Here is a 25003-nt window from a genome sequence, read left to right as displayed (position 1 = left end):
GGGAAGACCAGACATTCCTGACAGCAAAGTCAACTACGTCTTAGGAATAAATTGTTTGAATTGTGATTGTGTTGTGTTGACCAGAGTCGTATGTGTGTTAGTGGATTGTGACGTGATTATAAAACCTAGGTTTTGAAGTTGAGCCAGTAACTAATGTCCTTGTTCTATCTGGGTAATGACCCTAATATATTACTGACCAATACAGTGATAGATTTATATGAAAGGTACTAAACCTCTGAACCTCTCAGTTACAGGCGATACCCGTGAATATCCGGGGTAGAATAGGTCCTCAGCAACTCATGCTTGCGAGAAAAGGCGACTATGCTTGTCGCAAGAGACGACTAAAGGGATCGGGTGGTCAGACTCACCGACTTGGTTGATGCATGTCATCGTATCCCAAATGAGTGGATCGATGTTCATGATGTCAATCACTGGTCTATCTGATCCAGACTTGATTATTTACAGACCGCCGTCATACAGATGGAACATTGTTGATCACATTTACACATACCTCCAGCATATATTAACAGAATGTGAATGTGTGATGCAATATAACTACATAACGTACATTAAATCTTGGAATATCATTGACACTTCAGTAAACTACGGTTATAACAAACTCAAAGGGACCACTAATATTTATTCGTTATAGCCGTAGTTCGTTATAAGCAAATGTACGGAATATATACAGCAAATGGACAGGACCAAAAAATAGGACCAAAAAATCTGTCACATTGTTATAAGCGTGTTCGTTATGAACGTATTTTACTGTAATTGGATGGCTTAAATGCGGTGTGGATTGTACTGATTGAACTGTGTTGATAATATATATCATTAACTCTTTACATATATATAAAAAACAACAGTGTTTGTGTGTTTTTCACTTTAAGACACCACGTTTGTGAGTATTATGTTCTCTACACACAAACATCCAAATTATACGTCAGATCTCGTAGTCGTGGAGATGTCTCTATGAATATATATTGAAAGATGCATAATTTAAGATCAGATAATTTTTTTATTGAACTTCATATGAATCAGTTACATTTTGCAGTACTATTTATAAATATATATATATATATATATATATATATATACACACATATAGTACTGCAAAATGTGTATATATATATATATATATATATATATATATATATATATCCGTTACTCTCTCTCTCTGTCATATATTTTGCATATCATACAGTCAAAGTGGAATGCACGTCAATTTGTATAATCAAAAATAAAAACTTGGGACAAAAACATTGTAGATCTTCACTTGTCAAACACCCTGTTATTTCATCTTTTTGCATAATGTCCACATTCATTATATTTATCAGGGGAATAAGACATATCAATGATCACTTCACACATTAATTGTAATTTCTGCCACTTTACAAAGTGACTATTGCACTGCACATGAACTGTATGACCTACATTTACGTACATCCACGTTACAATCTCACTGATCCCTGCCAATAATTGGACAACCACAATATCATGATTTATGCCCACATACACTGAGACATTTTTGTCAGTGTATGACGTTGTGTAACCCATGATATGCTGCCTTTACAAAACACTTCCTTTGGTCCATGGCTTGATTTTGCGGCGAGTTACAAGTTGTCCTCGTGGTGACATCACCTCCGGCGGAAGTGTTGCAAGATACACAATGGTATCTGCACCTGGAAAAACACGTGATGTACTTTTTGTCTACTGCATGTTACAATACTTCCCAAAAAACTAATCACTAAGGTACATTTAGTGCTGTGAGTAGTGTAATCAGAGCCTTACACCTGCATCTTGCAAATCGACTCGACTCCATATCCCTTTATACAGCTACAGTGAGTGAGTTGGGTTTAACGCCGCTTGTAACAGTATTCCAGTTATTGTCAGCTTAATGTGGGAGGAAAGCCCGAAGTGATGCAGGTCTCAGACGTTTACCACTTCGGTGAAACCCAGAGTACGGGAATGGTGCTGACAAACCTAGAAACATAATCGGGGCGAACCGGGATTCGAACCCACAATCATAGGTGACTCCACCAAGAGGTAAATGGCGACATATTCCTTGAATGGTGTCAGTCACGGGATTGTCGATTATTTGCAGACAGTTGTCATATAGCTGAAATATTCCAGAGTGCGGCGGTAAACAACAAACAAACATATAGTGCTAGCTCACTGAGATACCATGCCAAAGTTTTACATAAATACCCCACTCAGAAACAGTTTACTGACTCCGAAACGATCAGCCCTTAATGCCGAGCGCCAGACAGGGGAACAACAAGTACCATCTTTTAACGTCTTTTGGTATGACGCGGCCGGAGTCGAGGTAAGAACTACAACAAAGTGGTGTTCTTAATCAAGGGGGCCACACTCTTGCTAAATTTGTGATATTTAGTAATTTAAATTTTCCGTACCGTATTTGTTGTAATTTGTTTCTCGGAATTTACATTAGGCTTTGTTTATCGTCGTCGGTGGAGGTCGTACATTGACCTTGAGCAATGATTGTCAGTAGAAGAAGTTTTTTATAGAAAATGTTAGACAAACCTTCTTCGGCGGAGCTGATGGCTTTCTGACCTCCCATATCTGTTCTACACCATCCCGGACAGCACTACAACAGACAGAAAATTTTAGAGATATTACGACATAGTAACAGATGCACTGTCGCAGTAAAAGATACACCGACATACTCACAGATGTACCAACATAGTAACTACTGACACAGTAACAGTTACACAGACATAGTAACAGATGCACTGTCGCAGTAAAAGTGAACTGGCATACTCACAGATGTACCAACATAGTAACTACAGACACAGTAACAGTTACACACACATGGTAACAGATGCACTGTCGCAGTAAAAGTGAACCGGCATACTCACAGATGTATCAACACACTAACTACAGACACAGTAACAGTTACACATACATAGTAACAGATGCACTGTCGTAGTAAAAGTGAACCGGCATACTCACAGATGTATCAACATAGTAACTTCAGACACAGTAACAGTTACACATACATAGTAACAGATGCACTGTCGTAGTAAAAGTGAACCAGCATACTCACAGATGTATCAACATACTAACTTCAGACACAGTAACAGTTACAGAGACATAGTAACAGATGCACTGTCGTAGTAAAAGTGAACCGGCATACTCACAGATGTACCAACATAGTAACTTCAGACACAGTAACAGTTACACATACATAGTAACAGATGCACTGTCGTAGTAAAAGTGAACCAGCATACTCACAGATGTATCAACATACTAACTTCAGACACAGTAACAGTTACAGAGACATAGTAACAGATGCACTGTCGCAGTAAAAGATACACCGACATACTCACAGATGTACCAACATAGTAACTACTGACACAGTAACAGTCACACAGACATAGTAACAGATGCACTGTCGTAGTAAAAGTGAACTGGCATACTCACAGATGTATCAACATACTAACTTCAGACACAGTAACAGTCACACAGACATAGTAACAGATGCACTGTCGCAGTAAAAGATACACCGACATACTCACAGATGTACCAACATAGTAACAGATGCATTAACACAGTAACAGTTACACAGACATAGTAGCAGATATACTGACACTGTTACAGGTATTTCGACATTGTAACATACAGTAAACTACGGTTATATCGAACTCAAAGGGACCACAAATTCTAATTCGTTTTAACCGTAATTCGTTATCAGCATAGATACAGCATAGATACAGCATATATACAGCAAATAGCAGGGACCTAAAATCTGGTTCGTTATATCCGCCAGTTCGTTATAAGCGTGTTCGTTTTAACCGTAGTTTACTGTATATCCCAAAATAATAACAGAAACACCAACACAGTAACAGATGCACCGACGTAGTAACAGACACACAAACGTTGTTTCGGATAGACTAACATAGTAACATATACAAGGTCATGGTCACAGATGACAAGGCCACGGTGACAGATGAACACATCATCAAAGGGAACTTACCGCATTTACAACGACGTCGGTCTTTCCTTCTCTGTCCAACACCCTCTGCTGGATTAGCGACATCGTTGTCATACCTATTTTGGACACTCCGTACGCCGTCTCTGGCCACGCCTGGCTGTACGTCCCTGACGAAACATCACTACAACATAACGTCATCAAGACGCGGGTCAGTCTCCTTGTATTGGACGTATTTCACTGATAAGTTTCATCTATTGTGATCATGAATCTACTATAAGTCTTTCTGAGTGAAGGCAGGGGCGGAGGGCAGCCTCGTGGTTACAGCGTTCGCTCGTCACGCCGAAGGCCTGGGTTCGATTCCTATTATGGGTACAGTGAGAGAAGCCCAGATGTCCCCCGCCATGATATTGCTGGAATATTGCTAAATGCGGCGTAAAACCATACTCACTCACCCACTGAGTGAGTGAGTCTGTGAGTTGGGGTTTAACGCCGCTTTTAACAGTATTACAGCTATATCACGGCGTGTCAGCTTAATGCGATAGGAAATCCCGAAGTGATGCAGGCCTCGGACATTTACCACTTCGGTGAAATCCACGAACACGGGTATGGTGCTGACAAACCTTGAAACATAATTGGGGCGAACCGGGATTCGAACCCACAATTATAGGTTTCTTGCGTGCCGAAGGGAAGCAACTCTCCACAGCGAATCGTGGCGTCTTAAGACGACTGAGTGAAGGCGTACTTGGGATTCAAGGTGCCTAGCAAAGTAGGCTTGTCATACCGGGTGATTAAATGGGTCGAGTGATTAGCATCAGTGATTTCGATGATTGCGTGTCATTGCATCCCGACTTTGCCAATTATATGAATCAATGGTTCAAATGTGCCCAAACAGCTGAGTTTAGAGATTTTCAGGAACCCATGTAGGTTACCTTGGGAGATGTAGATAAAGACTGTTAAAACATCTGGTAAGAAATTCTTCTTGGGACACGAACTGGGTAGATTTTCTTTTAGTTCTTAATCCTGGCTTATCACCTTTGAAGCCCAAAGCTTGCATGTGTAAGAAAGAAATCACTTCTGTTGAACATGTTTGATAATTTAAAACCAATGGTTTAAGGTTATCAAATTTTCCAATTCCAGTGATCAAGAACGGCCTTTATCTTACGTTGTCAGCACATGTTTTTTCTCGTCTGGAACATTAACAATACACTAAGAGGACATACGTTTCAAATTGTTTCATCAAGTTTTCCAGTTCATCCAGTGTAATGTCAGGGGCGGTAAACCTTGTCTTGATGTCCTTTGCACATTTATTCAACGCTGTGCTTCCAAGCATGCTGGAAACGTTCACGACCCTGTAACAGACAAAGTGGGACAGTTGACTGCCCTAGACGTGTGACTACCATGACAGGAGACACTAGAAATAACACACTACCATCGTGCCATGAACCAATACATCACATTTACTCAACGCTGTGCTTCCAAGCATGCTGGAAACGTTCATGACCCTGTAACAGACAAAGTAGGACAGTTGACTGCCCGAGACGTGTTACTACCATGACAGGAGCAATCTCATTAAAATCAGATCTTAGTTCTCGCTGCCGCTACACAAAGATCTGAGGACATCCCATTACGGGTCACGCGTACATCAGCACGACCTTTCATCCAACCAATCAGCGCGTCGCTTACCAGATCCTGAAAGTGACAGTCGAAATGTGTTTTCTAATCATGCAACCTCGAGATATTTAACATGGGGTATTCCGAAAGACAGTTACGGGTTTTATGATTATATCCATACAATCTAGGCCATCTATAAGCCATTCCAGAATGTTGTTTGGTCAGTTTAAAAAAAAATAATCGACAATACGTCAAAATATGTTTCGAAGCGTAATGGCCAGTTTGAAACTTGTGCCGTAAAGCCAGAGATAGCTGTCTTCTGATTGGCAAAAGTCGAGTTCTTGTCAGTCATTTCATTGGTCGGTCAATGGTCGCGAAGGTCGTTCTGACGTGACCCGTAATGGGATGTCCTCAGATCTTTGGTTAGCGGTAGCGAGAACTAAGATCTGATTTTAATGAGATTGTGAGATTTTACTGAGAGGAGACACTAGAAATAACACACTACCTTCGTGCCATGAACCAATACATTACATTTACTCAACGCCGAGCTACCAAGCAAGATGGTAGTGTTGACTACTATGTAACAGGACCCGTGTAGAACCGGGGTAGAATAGGTCTTCAGCAACCCATGCTTGCCCTAAAAGGCGACTAAGCTTGTCGTAAAAGGCGATTAACGGGATCGGGTGGTCAGGCTCGCTGACTTGGTTGATGCATGTCATCGATCCCAATTGCGTGGATCGATGCTTATGATATTAATCACTGGATTGTCTGGTTCAGACTCGTTTATTTACAGACCGCCGTCATATAGCTGGAATACTGCTGAGTGCGGCGTTAAACAACCTACCAAACAACCAACTATGTTACAGACAAAGTGGGACAGGTGACAACCAGAACAAGTGTTACTACCGTGAGAGGAAGCATTAGAAATAACACACTTTCAGTGTACAATCTAGTGTCCACCCTTGCAGAAATAGGCTGGAATTTCGTGGCTCGATCGTAGCGCCACCAGTTGCGATTACGAGTTATGTCCCTTCTTTGTCCTTTCTGGGTCCCTCCTATTGACCAATAAGATTCCATCTCTCATATCACTTGTATTTACTTCAAACAAAATGGAAGCGCCATCGATCTAATCTATGGTCAAGATCCTTATTGTAATAATATGGGTCTCCCCTCGCGAAGTACTACATCAAATCATGTGATCATGAGCACTTAAAAATATTAAAAGATTTAAAACACCTGTAGACGCCCAGTTCACGGTGAACATTGTCTCTATGCATAGACTCGTTAATGCAGCCAAAATATAATATGCTAGTTTGGGAATCGAAGGGATGAGACTGAACTTTGCTTGAACCAATACATTACATTCGTTCTTCAGGTGTGACATGCCGTACTGGTGCTTGATATTCTAGAGGTGCAAGATATACTTAGGTGCTGAATAACCTCAACGTGCCGGAAGATTCCAGAGTTGTGAGAAATCTGTCAGGGGCGATAACTCCTCAGACTGCGGTAGGATGTGAGAAATATTATAAGTGCAAGACATCCAAAGGCTGCGAGATATACTTAAGGTGCGAGGTGGGATGATACCCTAATAAGGGTGCGGCTTATACTAAGGAGGGGAAGCGGGTGGCCCCGTCGTCTAAGGCACCGCGATTCGCTGTGCAGTGTTGCGTCCCTTGGGCACGCCAGAAACCGATCGGCATACGATCCAGGTGAGCTAAAACTGTTCCCGGTAATACTGCTACATGGGGTGTTACTTCTTACATCGTGTATCATGGGTTCCTGGTCAGATTACGTACGGGGGCACGGGTGGCCCAGTCGTCTAAGGCGCCGCGATTCGCTGTGCAGAGTTGCGTCCCTTGGGCACGCCAGAAACCTATGATTGTGGGTTCGAATCCCGGTTCGCCCCTATTATGTTTCTAGGTTTGTCAGCACCATACCCGTGCTCGTGGGTTTCACCGAAGTGGTAAACGTCTGAGACCTGCATCACTTCGGGCTTTCCTCCCACATTAAGCTGACACGCCGTGATATAACTGGAATAATGTTAAAAGTGGCGTTAAACCCAACTCACTCACTCACTCACTCAGATTACGTACGAGAGTCTAAGAGGTTAGGTGAAATTTGGTTTAACGTCGCGTTCAAGATGATTGCACTTATATAGCGACGTGCATGTGTTTCTGCTTGTACTGATGCCGGTCTGAGGCTGATGCCGATTTATAGTGCTAGCACACTGAGATACCATGCCGCAGTTTAACATGAATACTTCACTCAGACACAGTATACTGACTCCGAGCCGACCAGTCCTTGTTTTAGCCCCTTAATGCCGAGCGCCAGACAGGGTAACAATAAGTGCCATCTTTTAACGTCTTTTGGTGTGACGCGGCCGGGGATCGAACCCGGACCTTCCGCTCTCCGGGCGGACGCTCTACCACTAGACCACGGAGGCGGTCTAGAGAGTCTAAGAAATAGATCGGGTCGTAAGACTAAAAAGACTGTGTGTCATCGTACCTCCACATCCTCGACAGTGTGGAGCTTTCATGCTCGGAAACACTTTGGAAAAGACTTGAATAGTCGGCCATGACAAAGCTAGAAAATCCTGACTGAGTAGAAAAAAACAAACAAACAAAACAAACATGGTACGTTACCTTGAATGGGATGGAGAAGCGGGAAGAACATTTTGCAGACGTTAAGATTGGCCCAGAAGTTGACCTTCATAGTGGCCTTGACCTGTTCTTCAAAGGTAGCCGTTGATGACCTCTGGAAATATAGAAAACGTCAGTCAGATAATAACAACCTCGATTTCCCCCCTCTGTTCCATGCGACGCAAAAGGCTTTGTTTGTTTGTTTGTTGTTTAACGCCGCACTCAGCAATATTCCAGCTATATGAGGGCGGTCTGTAAATAAGCGAGTTTGGACCAGACACCCCAGTGATTAATGTCATGATCCACACAATTGAGATCGATGACATACATCAACCAAGTCAGCGAATCTGACAACCCGATCCCGTTAGTCGCCTTTTACGGAAAGCATGGGTTGCTGAAGACAGGTTCGCGAAAAGGGTAAGCATGTCCTGCCCTACCGTTAAGCACCAACAACTCACATAATAAAGCCTAAAAAAAGTAAGTACTTGTTTGTTGCCGACTCCGCACAGAACTACTCCTGGCATACGATTCAGAATGTAAACAATCGAGTCTAGATCAGACAATCGAATGATGCTAAAGTGCATTCACTAGTTGTGTTGAGGGACGTTTCTGTTTTACCCCATCTCCCTTAGCTCCTGTGCAGAGTAACGTCCCTTGGTCGCGCCAGAAACCTATGATTGTCGGTTCGAATCCCGGTTTGCCCCGATTATGTTTCTAGGTTTGTCAGCACCATACCCGTGCTCGTGGGTTTCACCGAAGTGGTAAACGTCTGAGACCTGCATCCCTTCGGGCTTTCCTCCCACATTAAGCTGACACACCGCGATATAACTGGAATACTGTTAGAAGCGGCGTAAAACCCAACTCACTCACTCACTCCTTTGCATTTTATACATTCACCCTTGCGATGATACAGCAATTAAAATGCTCGAGGTATTTATCAGTTCTTATCACTTAAATCACTTCTATGTCATAATGAATACACAAATGTTCAACACTATCATCTTACGGTGGTTTTCTAATCAGCCAAACAGCCAGCCAACAACCCAGGGGCGTTAAACTGATAAGCACGTAAGCAGTTGGTTGACCGCACCTGGCATCTTATTGGTCGGTTTCTGTGTCACGTCACTTTCGGTTTGCGCAGGGCATTGTGGTTCATGGGTGACTTCACTTCCGGTTCCGGTGGGGCGCGCGCATCCAAGATGGCGGCATTATCGGATCCGATGGCGCGCTCCTCCAAGATGGCGGCATGTCCGTTTCCGAGCGGCCATGTCCCCATCCAAGATGGCGGCACGGCGCCTCCAATATGGGGGAGGGAGGGAGGGAGGGGGGGGGCGGGGGGGGGGGGGGGGGGGGGAGGGAGGGAGGGAGGGAGGCGGAGGCGGAGGTGGGATGAGGAGGAAGAGGTTGTTTTTTTGTTTTGGTGGGTGGGTGGTGAGAGGGTAGTCAAATCAAAGAATGAAAAGCATTCTTTCGGGAGAGATGGGTGGCCCTGAAAAGGGCCGTTTGATTTAGGTGTTGTGCTGCAAAGGCACGGATGACCTGCCATAGGAAAGAAAATACATTTTCCATGGGAGAGAAAGCACAACTCGCTCGGGTGCTGTCTTCTGCTTGGTCGAAAACCCGAGCTTCTGATTGGTCAGGTTTCGACCAATCAGAGACCTTCTCTAAATAGATCTTCTTAATTGTCTATAAAAAGGAAGGGCTGACGTTCATCAGGCACTCATCGCCATCATGACGAGCAAGCAGAATGAGTCGTATCGTTTGACATTCAACCCAGACTACTTGGAAACCGTAACACCGGACCGCGTTCCAGTAGAACTGGCGTCTTTATTTGACAGGGTCATCGATGACTTCTATCAACAGATGTCAGGCCAGAAGGGGGATCGTATTGGTCTAGGTATCGACCACCCCACTTTGAACACTCCAATAGAAATTCCCTTTCGTCGCTTTGAAGATCTCCATGGGTTAGATATCTTGCATACCGTGGAAAAAATTAGTTCAACAAAGCCCTGAACATCGATGCCACTAGAGTTGTGACCTTAATACACGTAGCAGATCCTGACAGGCTAGGATCAGGCAAAGGCCACCATCTGTAAAACATGGTTGGACTTGAAGCATTTTTCAAACGCAAACAGGATATTGGACAGATCAAGAACGAAAAGATCAATCCTGTTTGGCAAAGGCCCTTGTGGTGGCACAGCATTATGCCCAGAAGCCAAACCCTCTGACCCAAGAATGGGAAAGCCAGAGAAAGAGACTGATGAGAATGGATTGAGTCGACGTTCAAGGCATACGGGCACGGAACTTGTTTTTGGCGCCTTGGCATTCCTGGAGGTCCCTGTCAGGGCCTGGACGACCTAGCATACGTTGGACGTGCCTTGGCCCAAATCAACTTTCAACTGAAAGTCTACAGTCAAGAGGTGGACTGGAGACTGATGTACAAGTGTGATGAGGCTCCACCCAACGCCACTCTGCTGCATTTATTCCATCATGATCAGCACTACGATGTAATCACTTCCATGACAGCCTTTTATGCGTCTAACCATCACTGCGAGCTCTGCAACCACCGTTACGATCATCCCGAAAACCATCCCTGCACCAAGCAATACCGCTGCCACCGCTACCTCCACACTAGCTCTTGCGGGCCCAAGGAAGAGCACGGGATCCCATGCTTGACATGTCAACGCTGGTTCCCAAATCAACAGTGTTACACCCAACATCTCCAGTCACCGTCAGAGGGAAAACCCACCGCCTGTCAATCGATTCACAGGTGCCCGACCTGTTTTCAGCTTGTCCGCGTCTTGGAGACCCCATGGCACATCACGAGTGCTCAGATGAAAGACATCCCTGCTTAGTGTGTTGAGAACCCATGACCCCAGACCATCGCTATTCCATGACACCCCTCCGTGAAAACCCACGATGAAGAGGAGGAGGGGGAGGAGGAAGAGGAATGCTACAACCAAATCCAACGAGCCAACGTCAAATACGTCTTCTATGATTTTGAATGTAAGCAAGACACGGGAGAAACATTCCAAATTTGTGCGTGGTGCAGTTAGGACGTGGACGATGCATCGGTGAAGCGACCAAGGAGTTGTGCGAACACTGTCCATGGAGAGAAGAAGGTTACGGTCCCAGCCACGAGATCTTGTTTCTAGGTCCCACCACGCTACGCAAAGTGTGTGTCTGGTTGACGACTCTGGCCTAAAAACCCAAGAAGAACCAAGGAGGCGCACGCAAGAGGACAACGGCACCACTAGGTAAAAGAAAATAGTATGGAACCCTCTCAGGCCTCCTTGTACGATCCCGATGGCATGTCTCCCGCGGAACGCACAGCTTCCCTCCAGGAGCATACCAAAAAAGTTCAAGAAGGAGCCTTGTTTGACTAGCAAGAAGAACTCTTAGCCTACTGTCAGAGTGATGTCGACATTTGAGACGTGGATGCGCTGACTTCCGACAGAACGCCATCAGGAGGACTCTGCATGGATCCCTCTGTTGAGGTGATGACAGCTGCTGCATTCACCATGAAATCCTTCCGAAAACATGATTTGAAACCCGATTCCATAGCCATTCTTCCACCTCAAGGCTACCAACCTAAGAGAAACTATTCCCAGGCCAGTATGAACTGGTTCAGTTACCTCATGGAGACCGATCCCGATCGGCACCTCCAGCACGCCAGGAATGGAGGTGAAAAGAGTTCACGTGCAGAGAGGGTAAACATCGTTACAGTGTGGATGGCTACGATCCAGCGACAGGCACCATCTACGAATTCCTGGGGTGTTTCTGGCATCAGTGTCAGAAATGTCACAAGACCGAAAGTGGGGAACCTCATCCCGCCCTGGGCACGTCGATGGAGCACGCTATACCAACATGCGCTACCGCCCGAGTCTCTTGAAGCAACGCCATGAGGTGAAATGGGTCGTCACCCTGTGGGAATGCGAGTTTAAAATATATGCAACAGGATGACTCTGCTTTGCATGCTTTCTTGCAGGGATCCCACTGTATCCACTTACCTGGTCTGCTCAACCCTCGCGACGCCTTCTATGGAGGACGCACCAATGCCTCTAGATTATGCTACGAAGCCCAATATGGTGAAACCATCAAGTCTATCAATATCTGTTCACTTTATCCCTACATTTGCAATTTCCCACGGGACACCCGACCCTGTTGACAGGTTGTTTGAGCTGAAAGGACTTATCCAATGTCGTGTCCTACCTCCGAAACCACTCTACCATCCGCTAATGCCCAACAGATCGGGTGGAAAACTGCTGTGTCCTTTGTGCAGCACGTGTGCCAATACCCGGTCAGACTCACCCTGCAAGCACACGGACGAAGAGAGGTCTTGGTTCGCACGTATGCCACCATAGAACTCTATGAAGCCATGAAGAAGTATGGCTACAATGTGCTTCAGATCTTCGACGTTTGGCATTTTGACACCTTTGCACAGCATGACCCCGACACCCAGCAAGAAGGACTCTTTGACACTTATATTGACCGTCATTTCAAGGAGAAGCTCGAAGCCAGCGGATACCCTGGGGCAAGTTCGGACAGCGGTTAGACTATAGTCAGAACGTCTATGTGAACGACCCTGAGCAGTACTTTGCCTTATGGAGAGATGAACGAAATACCATCAAACATGTCACCGTCGTCAACGAACACATGGTGGAAGTGACCTATACCCACAAGGAAAAATTCCAAACCTCTCATTCTCATTTCAATGTCGCCATAGCTGCTTGGGTCACCGCACAAGCGCGTCTCAAGCTGTACGAGACCATCGCACTGGTGGGTCACAGGGTCTTGTACTTTGACACTGACGGCGTCATTTACATTCATCGACCCTCGGACACGAATCCAGAGCTGGGCCATTCTTTGGGTGAGTTTACAGACGAAGTGAACAGAAACACCATCAAGACGTCTGTGTCAGGAGGCCCCAAACACTATGGCTATGAATTCGGTCCAAGCAGCAACACCATCATGTTCCGGCTACTACCACTGTATGATGACGACAGCTACTACCGCATCACCATTAAACAGAAGAAGAAGGAGAAGGGTGACAAGTACGAGGACGTTCTCAATGGTGACCATTGTGCTGTGCAATGGCGGGCTTCCTGAAGGAGCGGTTAGTTCTACATTGGGAGATGATGAGAGCGAGTGCCTTGTAAAAAGCTTCCCATGACTGCATACATGAAAAGTTAAAGAGCGTCGTTGTCACATTTCTGCCTCCAGGGTATGGCAACTGCATCCCCAGCATGGAACTATGCGTGGAAAAGTCAACCCCAACACCTGAAGCAGCAGCACTCAAAGCATCCATACTCAAAGCAGCAAAAAAAGCAGCAGCTCCACACGTCGCAACACTCACCGCAGCGGTAGCAGAGGGAACGTTAATAGGAACAGACGCACTCATCTCAGCACTCATCCCAGCATCAGCAGCGGCAGAAGCAGCACCCACACTAACAACAACACCCTCAGAAGCAGTGAAAGCAGCACAACAACTCGACTCAGCACTATGGACAGCGATACTAGCAGCCACAGCAGCAACGCCTGCAGCAATAGAAGCGGCAGAAGTAGCACTCGTTGAAACAGTAACCTCACATGCACCTTGGCTGCAGCAGTACTCGTCGCAGACAACATCAACAACAACGTCCGTAGCAGCAGCAGAAGCAGCCACCACACAGGCAGAAGAAGATGCAGCCGCAGACGCAGCAACAACACCCTCACTGTCTATGCACTACAGATGGCGCAATGTGTGGCAGGTGTGAGGAAATCTAAGGGGACACCCCGAGAAGCAGGAGAAACAGAAAAATTCGCCTCAGCACTATCCTGGGCGGCAGCACACGTCGCCGTAGTAACAGGAGTAACCTCGCCAGTCACCACCACCACCACCATCACCACCGTCACCATCACCGGTGGACACCTCAGATGCAGCAGCAACAACATCAAAACCAGTAGCAGCCACCACAGCACCCTCATCAACAGCACCCACATCAAAACCAGTGGCACCAGCAACGGCAGCCACCACCCCCCACAGCAACAGAAGCACCAGCAGCAACACCCTCACTATCGGAACTCTTCGATGCACTCCACGCAGCAGCAGAAGCAGCCGCAGCAACAAAAACACCCTCACCAGCAGCAGCAGCACCAGAACTCATCTCAGCACTATACAGGGCGGCAGTAACAGCCCCAGCAGAAACACCCTCACCAACAGAAGCAGCAGCAACAGCAGCACTCGTTGCAACAATGAGCAGGCTGCCTGTGTGATGACGATGACGAAGGTTGTCATCCATTTTTTCGCATTGTTTGCATTGTTTCGCATTGTTTGCCCTGTATCTAAGTTGAAGTGTGTTAGGTGTCATCATTAAACAGGGATAAACTGAACTGACTCTTTGTGTCTTGATTGATCTCAACTCCAATAGGATGCCGAATCGAGGGTAGAGGCTGAGTTGAGATGTCGTCTACGTTGTCTGACGAGTTGAGGTGAAATAGGGTTGAACGTCACGTTCAAGGTCGTGACACTCATATAGCGACGTGCATGTTCGTGTATGTGTGATGCGTGTTCAAGCCCATGCCGCAGTTTAACAGTTGGACACCCCACTCAGACACAATATACTATCTCCGAGCCGATCAGTCCTTGTTTTACACCCTCAATGTCTAGTCTAAGGCAAGGTGACGACAAGTACCATCTTTTAACGTCTTTTGGTATGACGCGACCGGAGATCGAAATAACGGCCTTACTTTCTGGGAGGATGCTCTGTCCACGAGATCATGGTAGCGATAATATTGATGTGATCTCTTTACCATGCCATCCACATCCCAAACTGTGTTCTGGGTGTGTTTACTTCTGCCAGCATTTCCGAATAGATAGATAGATAGATAGATAGATAGATAGATTCAATTCTTGACGTCGAAATAATTCACATATATCTCATAATCCACTCTTTGTATCGGTAGGTCCAACATATTTTCTGATAAACTATCTAAATCTACATATCTGATATACATAAACAATAACCATATTTTTGGTAATGTGTTTCTTTTGCGATTAAGTACATGTAGGTTGTCCCTGCCAACAACATAACAGTAAGTGAGTGAACCGCTATAGTATCTGGCACACGTTGGTTGGTTGGTTTGTTGTTTAACGCCGCACTCAGCAATATTCCAGCTGTATGACGGCGGTCTGTAAATAATCGAGCCTGGACCAGACAATCCAGTGACTGACATCATGAACATCAATCCACGAAATTGGAATCGATGACATGCATCAACCAAGTCAGCGAGCCTGACCACCCGATCCCGTTAGTCGCCTTTTACGACACGCATAGTCGCGTTTTACGGCAAGCATTGGTTGCTGAAGATCTATTCTACCCAAGATCTTCACGGGTATCTGGCACACGTGAGAGACGCAACTCCTAACAGCGCCAATGGCCCCAAATTATACATAGAGACGTATCATCAATATCGTACCCCGAACATGATGCCGGCGTTGTTGACGAGGACGTCCAGTCCGCCATATTTGTGTGACAGGTGCGCAGCCAAGGACGCGATGCTGGTTTGGTCAGTGATGTCCAGTTGGAAGAACTGTGGTTTTAGGCCAGTTTGTTCCAGGCTAGCCACCGCTGCTCGACCCAGGCTCTCGTTCCTTGCTGCAGACAAAAGTTGCCATCTTTATACCAGAGCGGTGTGAGGTCTGTGGTGTTGATTCATGGCCAATCATAGCCACTGTTTTAAAGGGGCACTGATCTAAAGCAATCCCCCGGGACTGGTGGTTGCCTTTGTTTTTGTTTTTTCCACCGTGAGTACCCGGATGATACACAACGCAACTGAGCGTGACAAGAGACGGGGCTACCGTCTGCAAGGACAGCTGAATAAACTTGGAGGCAATAATTGTTTTACTCATTTTTGAACATTGATTGGTTAACCCTGATCTATTAAGATTTCGACAAAGGGCGCATGTTAATTAATTTCTTCAGCCTAAACAAGCAGACAAAAAGAAGCTCATCGGATGTCGTCATTTGGAAATAGAGATTTTTATAGTTTACTAATAAAAGAGTATCCACGCAGTGAAAGCATTTTTGGATTTCGGATTGCGTCGATAATACGATTACTGCTCCCTTGTTGTCATCCACGTTTTCTGGTATAACCCTACACTTGTGTGTATTTGTCGTTATTCACTGGATGCTTAGTTAATGAATTTATTACAGGTATAAATACCGGTAGCACCGCTCAGAATACCTGACAAAGATTTCAATTTGGCAAAAAAAATTACATACACCCCTATTCGTTTTAAATGGTGAATCAGCGAAGCAAATACGATTTGATTTTATTCGAACTGACGAGGTATTCGTAACGTAGGCTTCTAAGGATACAATGTAAATTTGCTTATGGAACAAAAATAATGTTCTTTTATAGTGTCATGTTCTGTATACTATTCCATAAGTAATACTGAAACACAGACGTTTAAAAAAGTTCATGCGCGGCCCCAGATGGTTAACTGAGTGTAAAACGTCCGGAACTATAGCTTCCGGGCAACGTCGGGGAGCACCTGGTGGGAGCGTCCGGGAGGTATCATCAGACGTCTGGAAACGTCCGGGAGGTTTCATCAGACATCCGGCACTTTAAAAATACAGTGCAGTCAATAAAACATGTCTTTCTCAGTTTGGTAAGATCGTGAGAATATCAACTGGCGTACGTGTTTGCCACGTGCAGCGGCCAGAAACTTCCGGTTACTGGTACTTCCATTTTCTGGCCGCTGGCAAACACAGTCATTTTGACTGAAAAATCTGTCCATTTCTTTAACAGATTGACTAAATCTGATCAAGACGATCAAAAGGGCCTATAAACATCACAACAGATTATTATGTTGGATTAGAAGCCAAACAATATAGAAATGTACTTTTCATCATAACGTCTCTTGGTGATGATATTAAACATAAAAATGTTTGGAATTCGTTATCATAATAATACAGATGGACATATTTTCCAGTCAGTTTGTAAAATAAATGAATATTCAGGCTTTTAATAAATTTCCTAAGTGAAAATGTTGCACATTTTGACTGTACAAAATATAAACACGATAAAATAAGCAATGCTCAGGAGTTGTGTTCAAAGTCAAAATAGTGTTTACAAACGAAAATCGCACAATTACCAAGCAAGTGACTTATCAAAAGTTCGTCATCATTACCGATGCTACCCACAAAGATACCTACAATTCCTTATTATTTCCAAAACTGTATTTCATTTTGTTGATAGATGTGACCATACTCCCTTATACTATCAATAAAAGTGAAAAATGCGCTTACAAAATGCGCAGCACAAGCCGCGAACTAGTCTAGGGAGGGGGGGGGGGGGGGGGGGGGGGGGGGATAACAAAGGCACCAACCAGTCCCGGGTTATTTGCTTTAGATCAGTGCCCCTTTAAGCATCTTCCCAAGTCAAGAGAGTTAACTGACTTTTAAAAAAGTCCAGTTTCCACCCTTGCCGAACTAGGCTGGTATTATGGAGTTACAGTTTGGCTGGACTAACGAGTCTATGCATAGTCCAATCAACTTCGCGCAACGAAATCGAAATCCGGTTCGTAAACTGTCGTGCAGATTTCGGTCGATTGCAGGATTTGCAAAGCATGTGCACCGCCAACTCGATGTCAACAGATATTTTCCCAATCTTTTAATGTTTATAATCAAGGTGCTCGTGTGATGTGATGCACTTCGCTTACTTACTTACTTACTTTGGAGATTTTACGTGCGCTTTCCGACTGACTATTTCGCACACGGGCTTGCCCAGGCCATTTAATGTGTTTCCGAAAGGGCCGAAAGTGGTGTTTGCAACCCAGGAGGGGGCTTTAGGGGTTGCTTATATGAATTTTTGGAATTTTGAGATTTGGAATAGATGCCGATGGGGTTTGGGAGGAGAACAAAGGGTGCCGGGTGTGGTGGTTGTTTGTTTGTTTATGTGATTTTGATTCGGTAGTTTATTGGCCTAAGGCCTTGAAGTTTTCTAGTTTATTTTGTGGGTTTCTAGAGAAAGAGCCTTATTTAGATTGAGGGTGGTTTGTAGTGTGGTCCGGTGTGTTAGGTTGTGTATGCAGTGTATGAGTGCGTGTTCTGGGGTTTCTAGTTGTTTGCAGTGTGGGCAGTTACCTGTAGTGTGATTTTTTTTTAAATTTTGAGGTGGTTATTTAGGTTGGTGTGTGTCCTGTTTGGAGTTTAGTGATTACTCTGTCGATTATTTTTGATGGATGGAGATTTTTTGGTTTGATTAGAGGTTTTCTGAGTACTTTTTTTGATTTGGCTATTTGAGTTTAGATATAGGTTGTGCCATTTTTTGGCCATTTTTTGCTTGTTTACACTTTTTATTTGTGATTTTGAGATGGGTAAGTTTAGGCTTATTTCTGGGATTTTGAGGGATAATTTGGCTGCTTTATCGCCGTTTTCATTACCGTATATTCCTACGTGAGCGGGGGTCCATAAGAATGTTATTTGTTTGCCTGCCTTAGTTAGGTCGTTGGAGCTTTTAAGTATTTGATTTATTAATTTAGGACGGTTTTTGGTGTTTTTGTTTTCGAGGGCTTGCAGTCCACTTAGGGAGTCGGTAAGTATTAGGATTTTTGTGTGGATTCTTGATTATGGAGGGCTGAGGCCATGCCCATTAGTTCTGCCTTAAATATTGATGCACTTCGCGATGTAAGACCCGTTTTATAGATCTTGATTATCGATCAGATCGTCTTGACAGGGCGCCGCCATTTTGTTTGAAATAAATGCAAGTGATACGAGAGGTGGAATCTGATTGGTCCATAGGAGAGGCTCTGAAGGGACATAACACTTAATAACCACTGGAGGCGCTACGATCGAGCCCAGGAATTCCAGCCTAGTTCGGCTAGGGTGGAAACTGGACTTTTAAAGTCAGTTAACTCTCTTGCCTCGGGAAGATGCTGTTTAAGCTACGAGTTGTATCTCTTATACCAGGTTCAAATAACAGTGTCGCTCCGATGAATAGTGTTAACGCAGTTTTGAACAATATTATCAGGTCATGTCAGAGGGGAGGTGAAATAGGATTTAACGTCGCGTCCAAGATTATTGCACTTATATAGCGACGTGCATGTACCTGTGTGTGTGTTTGTGTGGCTGCTTGTACTGGTCCGGACTGATGCCGATTTAAAGTGCTAGCACACTGAGATACCATGACACAGTTTAACATGAGTACCCCACTCAGACATAGTATACTAACTCCGAACCGACCGGTACCATTCCTTGTTTCAGCCCCTTAACGCCGCGCGACAGACAGGGTAACAACAAGTACCACCTTTTAACGTCCTTTGGTATGACGCGGCCGGGGATCGAACTCCGGACCTTCCGCTCTCCGAGCGGACACTCTACCACTAGACCACGGAGGCGTCTGTCAGATGAAAAAATTAAAGATGCACATATTTCAAAGCATATTCGCAGTGTACAGCAAAAGTCAGCTGACATGCCACGAAATAACTTAAATACTGCCCACAGAGGCGTAAAAACCGACTCACTCACACTAATTCTGGCACAGTGATAAAACGAAGCTCTGTTCTATTGGGCTATCAGTAATCTCTCGTACTCATTGTCGGTATCCGAGTTGCATTAATCGATGCTCATGATATCAATCACCTGATTGTCTGGTCTAGACTCGATTATTTACAGACCTCCGTCATATAGGTGGAATATTGCTGAGTGCGGCGTAAAACAGCAAACAAACAAACAGTATCCGAGTGTCAATTTTGTCTCGAATGTCCATCTTATCATCACTTGAGATGTAACATTTTGCCAACGTATTTCTGTAAGTTTTCTGTTCTATTATATTTCAACTGTTGCTATTGTCACGCACTATATTTGTCATACATTGTATGAACACTTGTTTCAAGATGAATCTGTAGAATTGTATGGCGCTCCAAATGTTGAACCTTATAATGTCATTGTACTTGTGGGTGTTTGCCGAAATAAACTCACTCACTCATCGTCAGTTCTCCATCAGTCTGTATGCATTGGGGGCGGTCGGGTTAGTGGTTAAAGCGTTCGTTCGTCTCGCCGAAGACCCGGGAAGGCCCTAGCGTAATCTGGACCTGCCAGACGGGATCGGGTGGTGAAGCTCGCTGCCTTGGTTGATGCATGTCATCGTATCACAATTGCATGGATCGATGCTCATGATGTAAATCACTGGATTGTCCTGTCCAGACGCGATTATTTACATACAGCTGGAATAGTGCTGAGTGCGGTGTTAAACAACACATAAAAACACAAACAAACAACATGTTGTTAACCTGTCTCTCGCTCGGCATTAAAAAGCGAAAACAAGCTAGGTCTGGTCGCCTCGGAGGCAGTTTACTGTGTTAGAGACGACCGCCTCCGTGGTCTAGTGGTAGAGCGTCCGCCCGGAGAGCGGAAGGTACGGGGTTCGATCCCCGACCGCGTCTTACCAATAGACGTTAAAAGATGGTACTTGTTGTTACCCTGCCTGGGGCTCGGCAGTAAGGGGCTAAAAAAGGACTGGTCGGCTCGGAGTCAGTATACTGTGTCTGAGTGGGGTATTCATGTTTAACTGCCGCATGGTATCTCAGTGAGCTAGCACTATAAATCAGCATCAGTCCGGACAAGTACAAGCAGCCACACAAACACATACACACACACACACACACACGTACATGCACGTCGCTATATAAGTGCAATAATCTTGGACGCGACGTTAAACCCCATTTCACCTCACCTGTGTCTGAGTGGGGTATATTTCATGTTAAACTGTGACATGGTATCACAGTGAGCTAGCACTATAAATCGGCATCAGTCCGGACTAGTTCAAGCAGCCACACACATGCACGTCGCAATATAAGTGCAATAATCTTGAACGCGACGTTAAATCCCATTTCACCTGACCTCTATCAAGTGACCTCTACATAAATTTGCTTACAAATGAGGTACAGACGGTATGAAAAAACTTTACATAAAAATGATTTTCCTACCAGTCAACAAAACATCCCCTGGAAAGAGTCGACACAGGGACTTCACCACCTCGAATCCAATACCTTTGTTACCCCCGGTTACCTGAAAAAAAACCAAACAATGACAATAACAACAATAAAAATAATAATAGATGTATAGACGTAGAAACCGGTGTGAACACTGTGTACATCCGCGTGGTCCATTAGATTGGTTAGTTGGTTGGTTTGTTGTTTAGCGCCGCACTCAGCAATAGTCCAGTTACATGTCGGTCTGTAAATAATCGTGTCTGGACCAGACAATCCAGTGATTGATATCATGGGATTGATGATATGCTTCAACCAAGTCAGCGGGCCTTGGTTGCTGAAGAATCATTCTACCCCGGATCTTCACGGGTAAGTCATTTATGAGTGAGTGAGAATGGTTTAACGCCGCTTTTAGCAATATTCCAGCAATATCACGGCGGGGGACACCAGAAATGGGCTTCACACATGTCGGGAATCGAACCCGGGTCTTCGGCGTGACGAGCGAAATGCTTTAACCACTAGGCTACCCGATCGCCCCAAGTCTTTTATGAGATAAGCCTACTGTGTTTTGTAATTTGATGTAGTCCCTCTATAGATTCGATACTCCTTATTTTAATATGGAACGGGGCGCTTGGGCCAATGAAATGGCTTGGTATCAATGTATTTCAATGCAATGTATTTATAAATCATATAAAATAAGGGTGATGATAACAATGCTGTGAATAATAACGATGATAATAAAAAAATAAAATATGAATAAACTTAAATATTATTTTTGATTTTGTTAAGGTATAAATATAAATACAATCCAATTATAATGACGGGGGTTAATACGTAAACACTTGTGTGAACACAAGTCCGCGTATTCAATTCATACGAATAAATTAGTCGACAATGATAACTTCACATAGAGCATATTTAGTCAGAAACACAAAACACAGAAGATAACAAAATGATATCAGTGTCAGTGTTCAGCGTAATAATTAAGACCCGCCTACTCTATTATCAGCCAATAAGGAAGCAGTAGCCCGGTACGTAGTGGGTGTGGCCTAATGTTAGCCAGTTAAATGTCTTGGAATCACTTGCAACTTACTTGCAATTTATAGCATACAAATAGTGAATTTGATGTTGAGAATAGCAATGTTATTAAATGACGATGATAATTAAAAGAAAAAGAATATTTAAGAATTAACTGAACAAACTTAAAGAGTTCGGACGAGGCGAGTATTCTTGCCGTGAAGATCCGGGTTAGATGCTTACCGTAAAAGGCGTCTATGATTGTCGTAAAAGGCGACTAAACGGATCGGGTGTCCAGGATCGCTGACTTGGTTGATGCATGTCATCGATCAATTGCGAGGATCGATGCTCATGATATTAATCACTGAAATGTCTGGTCCAGACTTGATTATATACAGACCACCGTATGTAACTGGAATATTGCTGAGTGCGGCGTTTAACAAACAAACAAATGTTATTCAAAGAGATTTACTGAAAGTAAACTACGCCTACTCAAACAGTTCAGTTTGGATAAACAGATAATGCACAACTGAGTTTGTTTGTTTGTTTGTTGTTTAACGCCGCACTCAGCAATATTCCAGCTATATGACGGCGGTCTGTAAAATAATCGAGTCTGGACAAGACAATCCAGTTACTGACATCATGAGCATCGATCTACGCAATTGGGATCGATGACATGTATCAACCAAGTCAGCGAGCCTAACCACCCGATCCTGTTAGTCGCCTTTTACGACGAGCATAGTCGCCTTTTACGGCAAGTATGGGTTGCTGAAGACATAGTCTAACCCGGACTCTTCACGGTTCGCACAACTGAGGATTGGGTGTTACCAACAAACCCATGTCGGGAATCGAACCCGGGTCTTCGGCATGACGAGCGAACGCTTCAACCACTAGGCTACCTGACCGCCCCCGTGATTACTGGAAAATTGCCATCTCCCCGAGGCAAGAGAGTTAACTGACCTAAAAAGTCCAGTTTCCACCCATGTCGAACTAGGCTGGAATTCCTGGGCTCGATCGTAGCGCCTCCAGTGGTTATTAAGTGTTATGTCCCTTCTAAGCCTCTCCAATGGACCAATCAGATTCCACTTCTCGTATCACTTGCATTTGTTTCAAACAAAATGGCGGCGCCCTGTCAAGACGATCTGATCGATAATCAAGATCTATAAAACGGGTCTTTCATCGCGAAGTGCATCACACCACACGAGCACCTTGATTAAAAATATGAAAAGATTGGGAAAATATCTGTTGACAACGAGTTGGCGGTGCACATGCCTTGCAAATCCTGCAATCGACCGAAATCTGCACGACAGTTTACGAACCGGGTTTCGATTGCGTTGCGCGAATTTGATTGGACAATGCATAGACTCGTTAGTCCAGCCAAACTGTAACTCCATAATACCAGCCTAGTTCGGCAAGGGTGGAAACTGGACTTTAATAAAAGTTAGTTAACTCTCTTGACTTGGGAAGATGGAAACTTGCAGATAAAATAACATTCTGTCACTGACTAAGCTTATGTCATGTGGCATTAAACAGGGAGAACCAGGGTTTGAATTTGAATGGGAATGAACATTGTGGTGAATGCACACTGTGAAAGCCACGAGTGAAACAACACAAACATGATAGGCGTCCACTCTCCTACCCAGAATTCCATTCCGTCAACAAAGTCCTTCTGCCACAGGCCAGCGGCATGAGACGATTCGTCACACCTGACACGATCCATTCAAGATATTGCATATGATTTTCATCCGTTTTAGTTTTGACAAGTCTACATATCTAGACAAACATATGATGCAGAAAGGTAAACTTCCATTCAGAAATATCCAAAAACGTGACAAACAATTTCCATATGGGTAGTTATCCTATGTTTATATTGGTTGTACGGCTCCACGTGCTGTCATCGAAGCCCTACGGTGAGCTGGTGATAAAGTCACTTTGATGTGTAAATATGTATTGTCATGCACCTCACTGTCGCAGTTGAAGTACGAGTACTCGAAGCACGTCGACATAATTATTCAAAACAATGTGCAAAGCGCCATAAAATACTTGCATTGGGCTAATCCGTTCTGATTTCAGAATAAGTGAGTTTAATTACAAACGAGGAAAAGTCCGGTCACATGATATGCAAATGAGCCTGTGGCAGTGGTGCTTTGCGTGGACAGACGACCTGATCACATGACATGAATAGAGGTCGGAAGGCGGAACGAAATTCTATTCCTACATTTAGTATCAACCCGGAAATGTAAATGCCCGCAGAATCTTTCCCCCAAAGCTTGAAATGAGACATTCCATGTTTTGTGTGGACAGACGACCTGATCACATGACATGAATAGAGGTCGGAAAGCGGAACGAAATTCGATTCCTACATTTAGTAACAACCCGGAAATCTAACTGCCCGCATAATCTTTCCCTCGAAGCTTGAAATGAGACATTCCACCCGTGAACTGAACTGTTACGTGCGTGTGCCTGACTGGGATCTATTCACACATCTGAAATGAGCACACAGTCGAGGCGTACTCGCTCTCCTTACCACAGCAACGCGTGTCCGCACAGCTCCAGCCATCCTCAGCGCGTGGAGGCCAACACAGCTAAAAGGGAGGCAACTCTACCTTTACTCGCGGGCGAAGTCGCTTGGCCGCGTTATATGTAAATGCTTGCATTTCAACTGTATACATGTGCACCGTTACACGGAATGTAATAAATATAAATGTTAATGCCTACATTGATAAAGAACACTTTTTACGCTTGATAAACATAAATAAGTATTAAATTAAATGAAAACAGTGATTTATCAATGGAATTTGAATA

General features: G+C 44.4%; 1 protein-coding gene and 1 pseudogene across 1 annotated transcript; one reads left to right on the top strand and one right to left on the bottom strand.

Annotated features, from left to right (window-relative positions):
* Positions 1 to 1167: 1167 nt before the first annotated feature.
* Positions 1168 to 24793, bottom strand: LOC139457695 (carbonyl reductase [NADPH] 1-like). Its single transcript, XM_071239050.1, has 8 exons — positions 24726 to 24793; positions 21179 to 21260; positions 15664 to 15842; positions 8215 to 8320; positions 5176 to 5311; positions 3998 to 4136; positions 2545 to 2608; positions 1168 to 1682 (listed from the first exon to the last, which is right to left on the bottom strand). The coding sequence occupies exons 1-8, from the start codon at positions 24756 to 24758 to the stop codon at positions 1570 to 1572; spliced, it is 852 nt and encodes a 283-aa protein (XP_071095151.1). The 5' UTR covers positions 24759 to 24793; the 3' UTR covers positions 1168 to 1569.
* On the top strand, positions 13177 to 14561 carry LOC139457997 (uncharacterized; annotated as a pseudogene).
* Positions 24794 to 25003: the final 210 nt, after the last annotated feature.

Source organism: Haliotis cracherodii, unplaced genomic scaffold, assembly GCF_022045235.1.
Source record: "Haliotis cracherodii isolate W230 unplaced genomic scaffold, xgHalCrac1.p SCAF_12, whole genome shotgun sequence".
Taxonomy (NCBI): domain Eukaryota; kingdom Metazoa; phylum Mollusca; class Gastropoda; order Lepetellida; family Haliotidae; genus Haliotis; species Haliotis cracherodii.
Note: the sequence above shows the minus strand (reverse complement) of the source record. Positions and strands in the feature narration are given on the sequence as shown.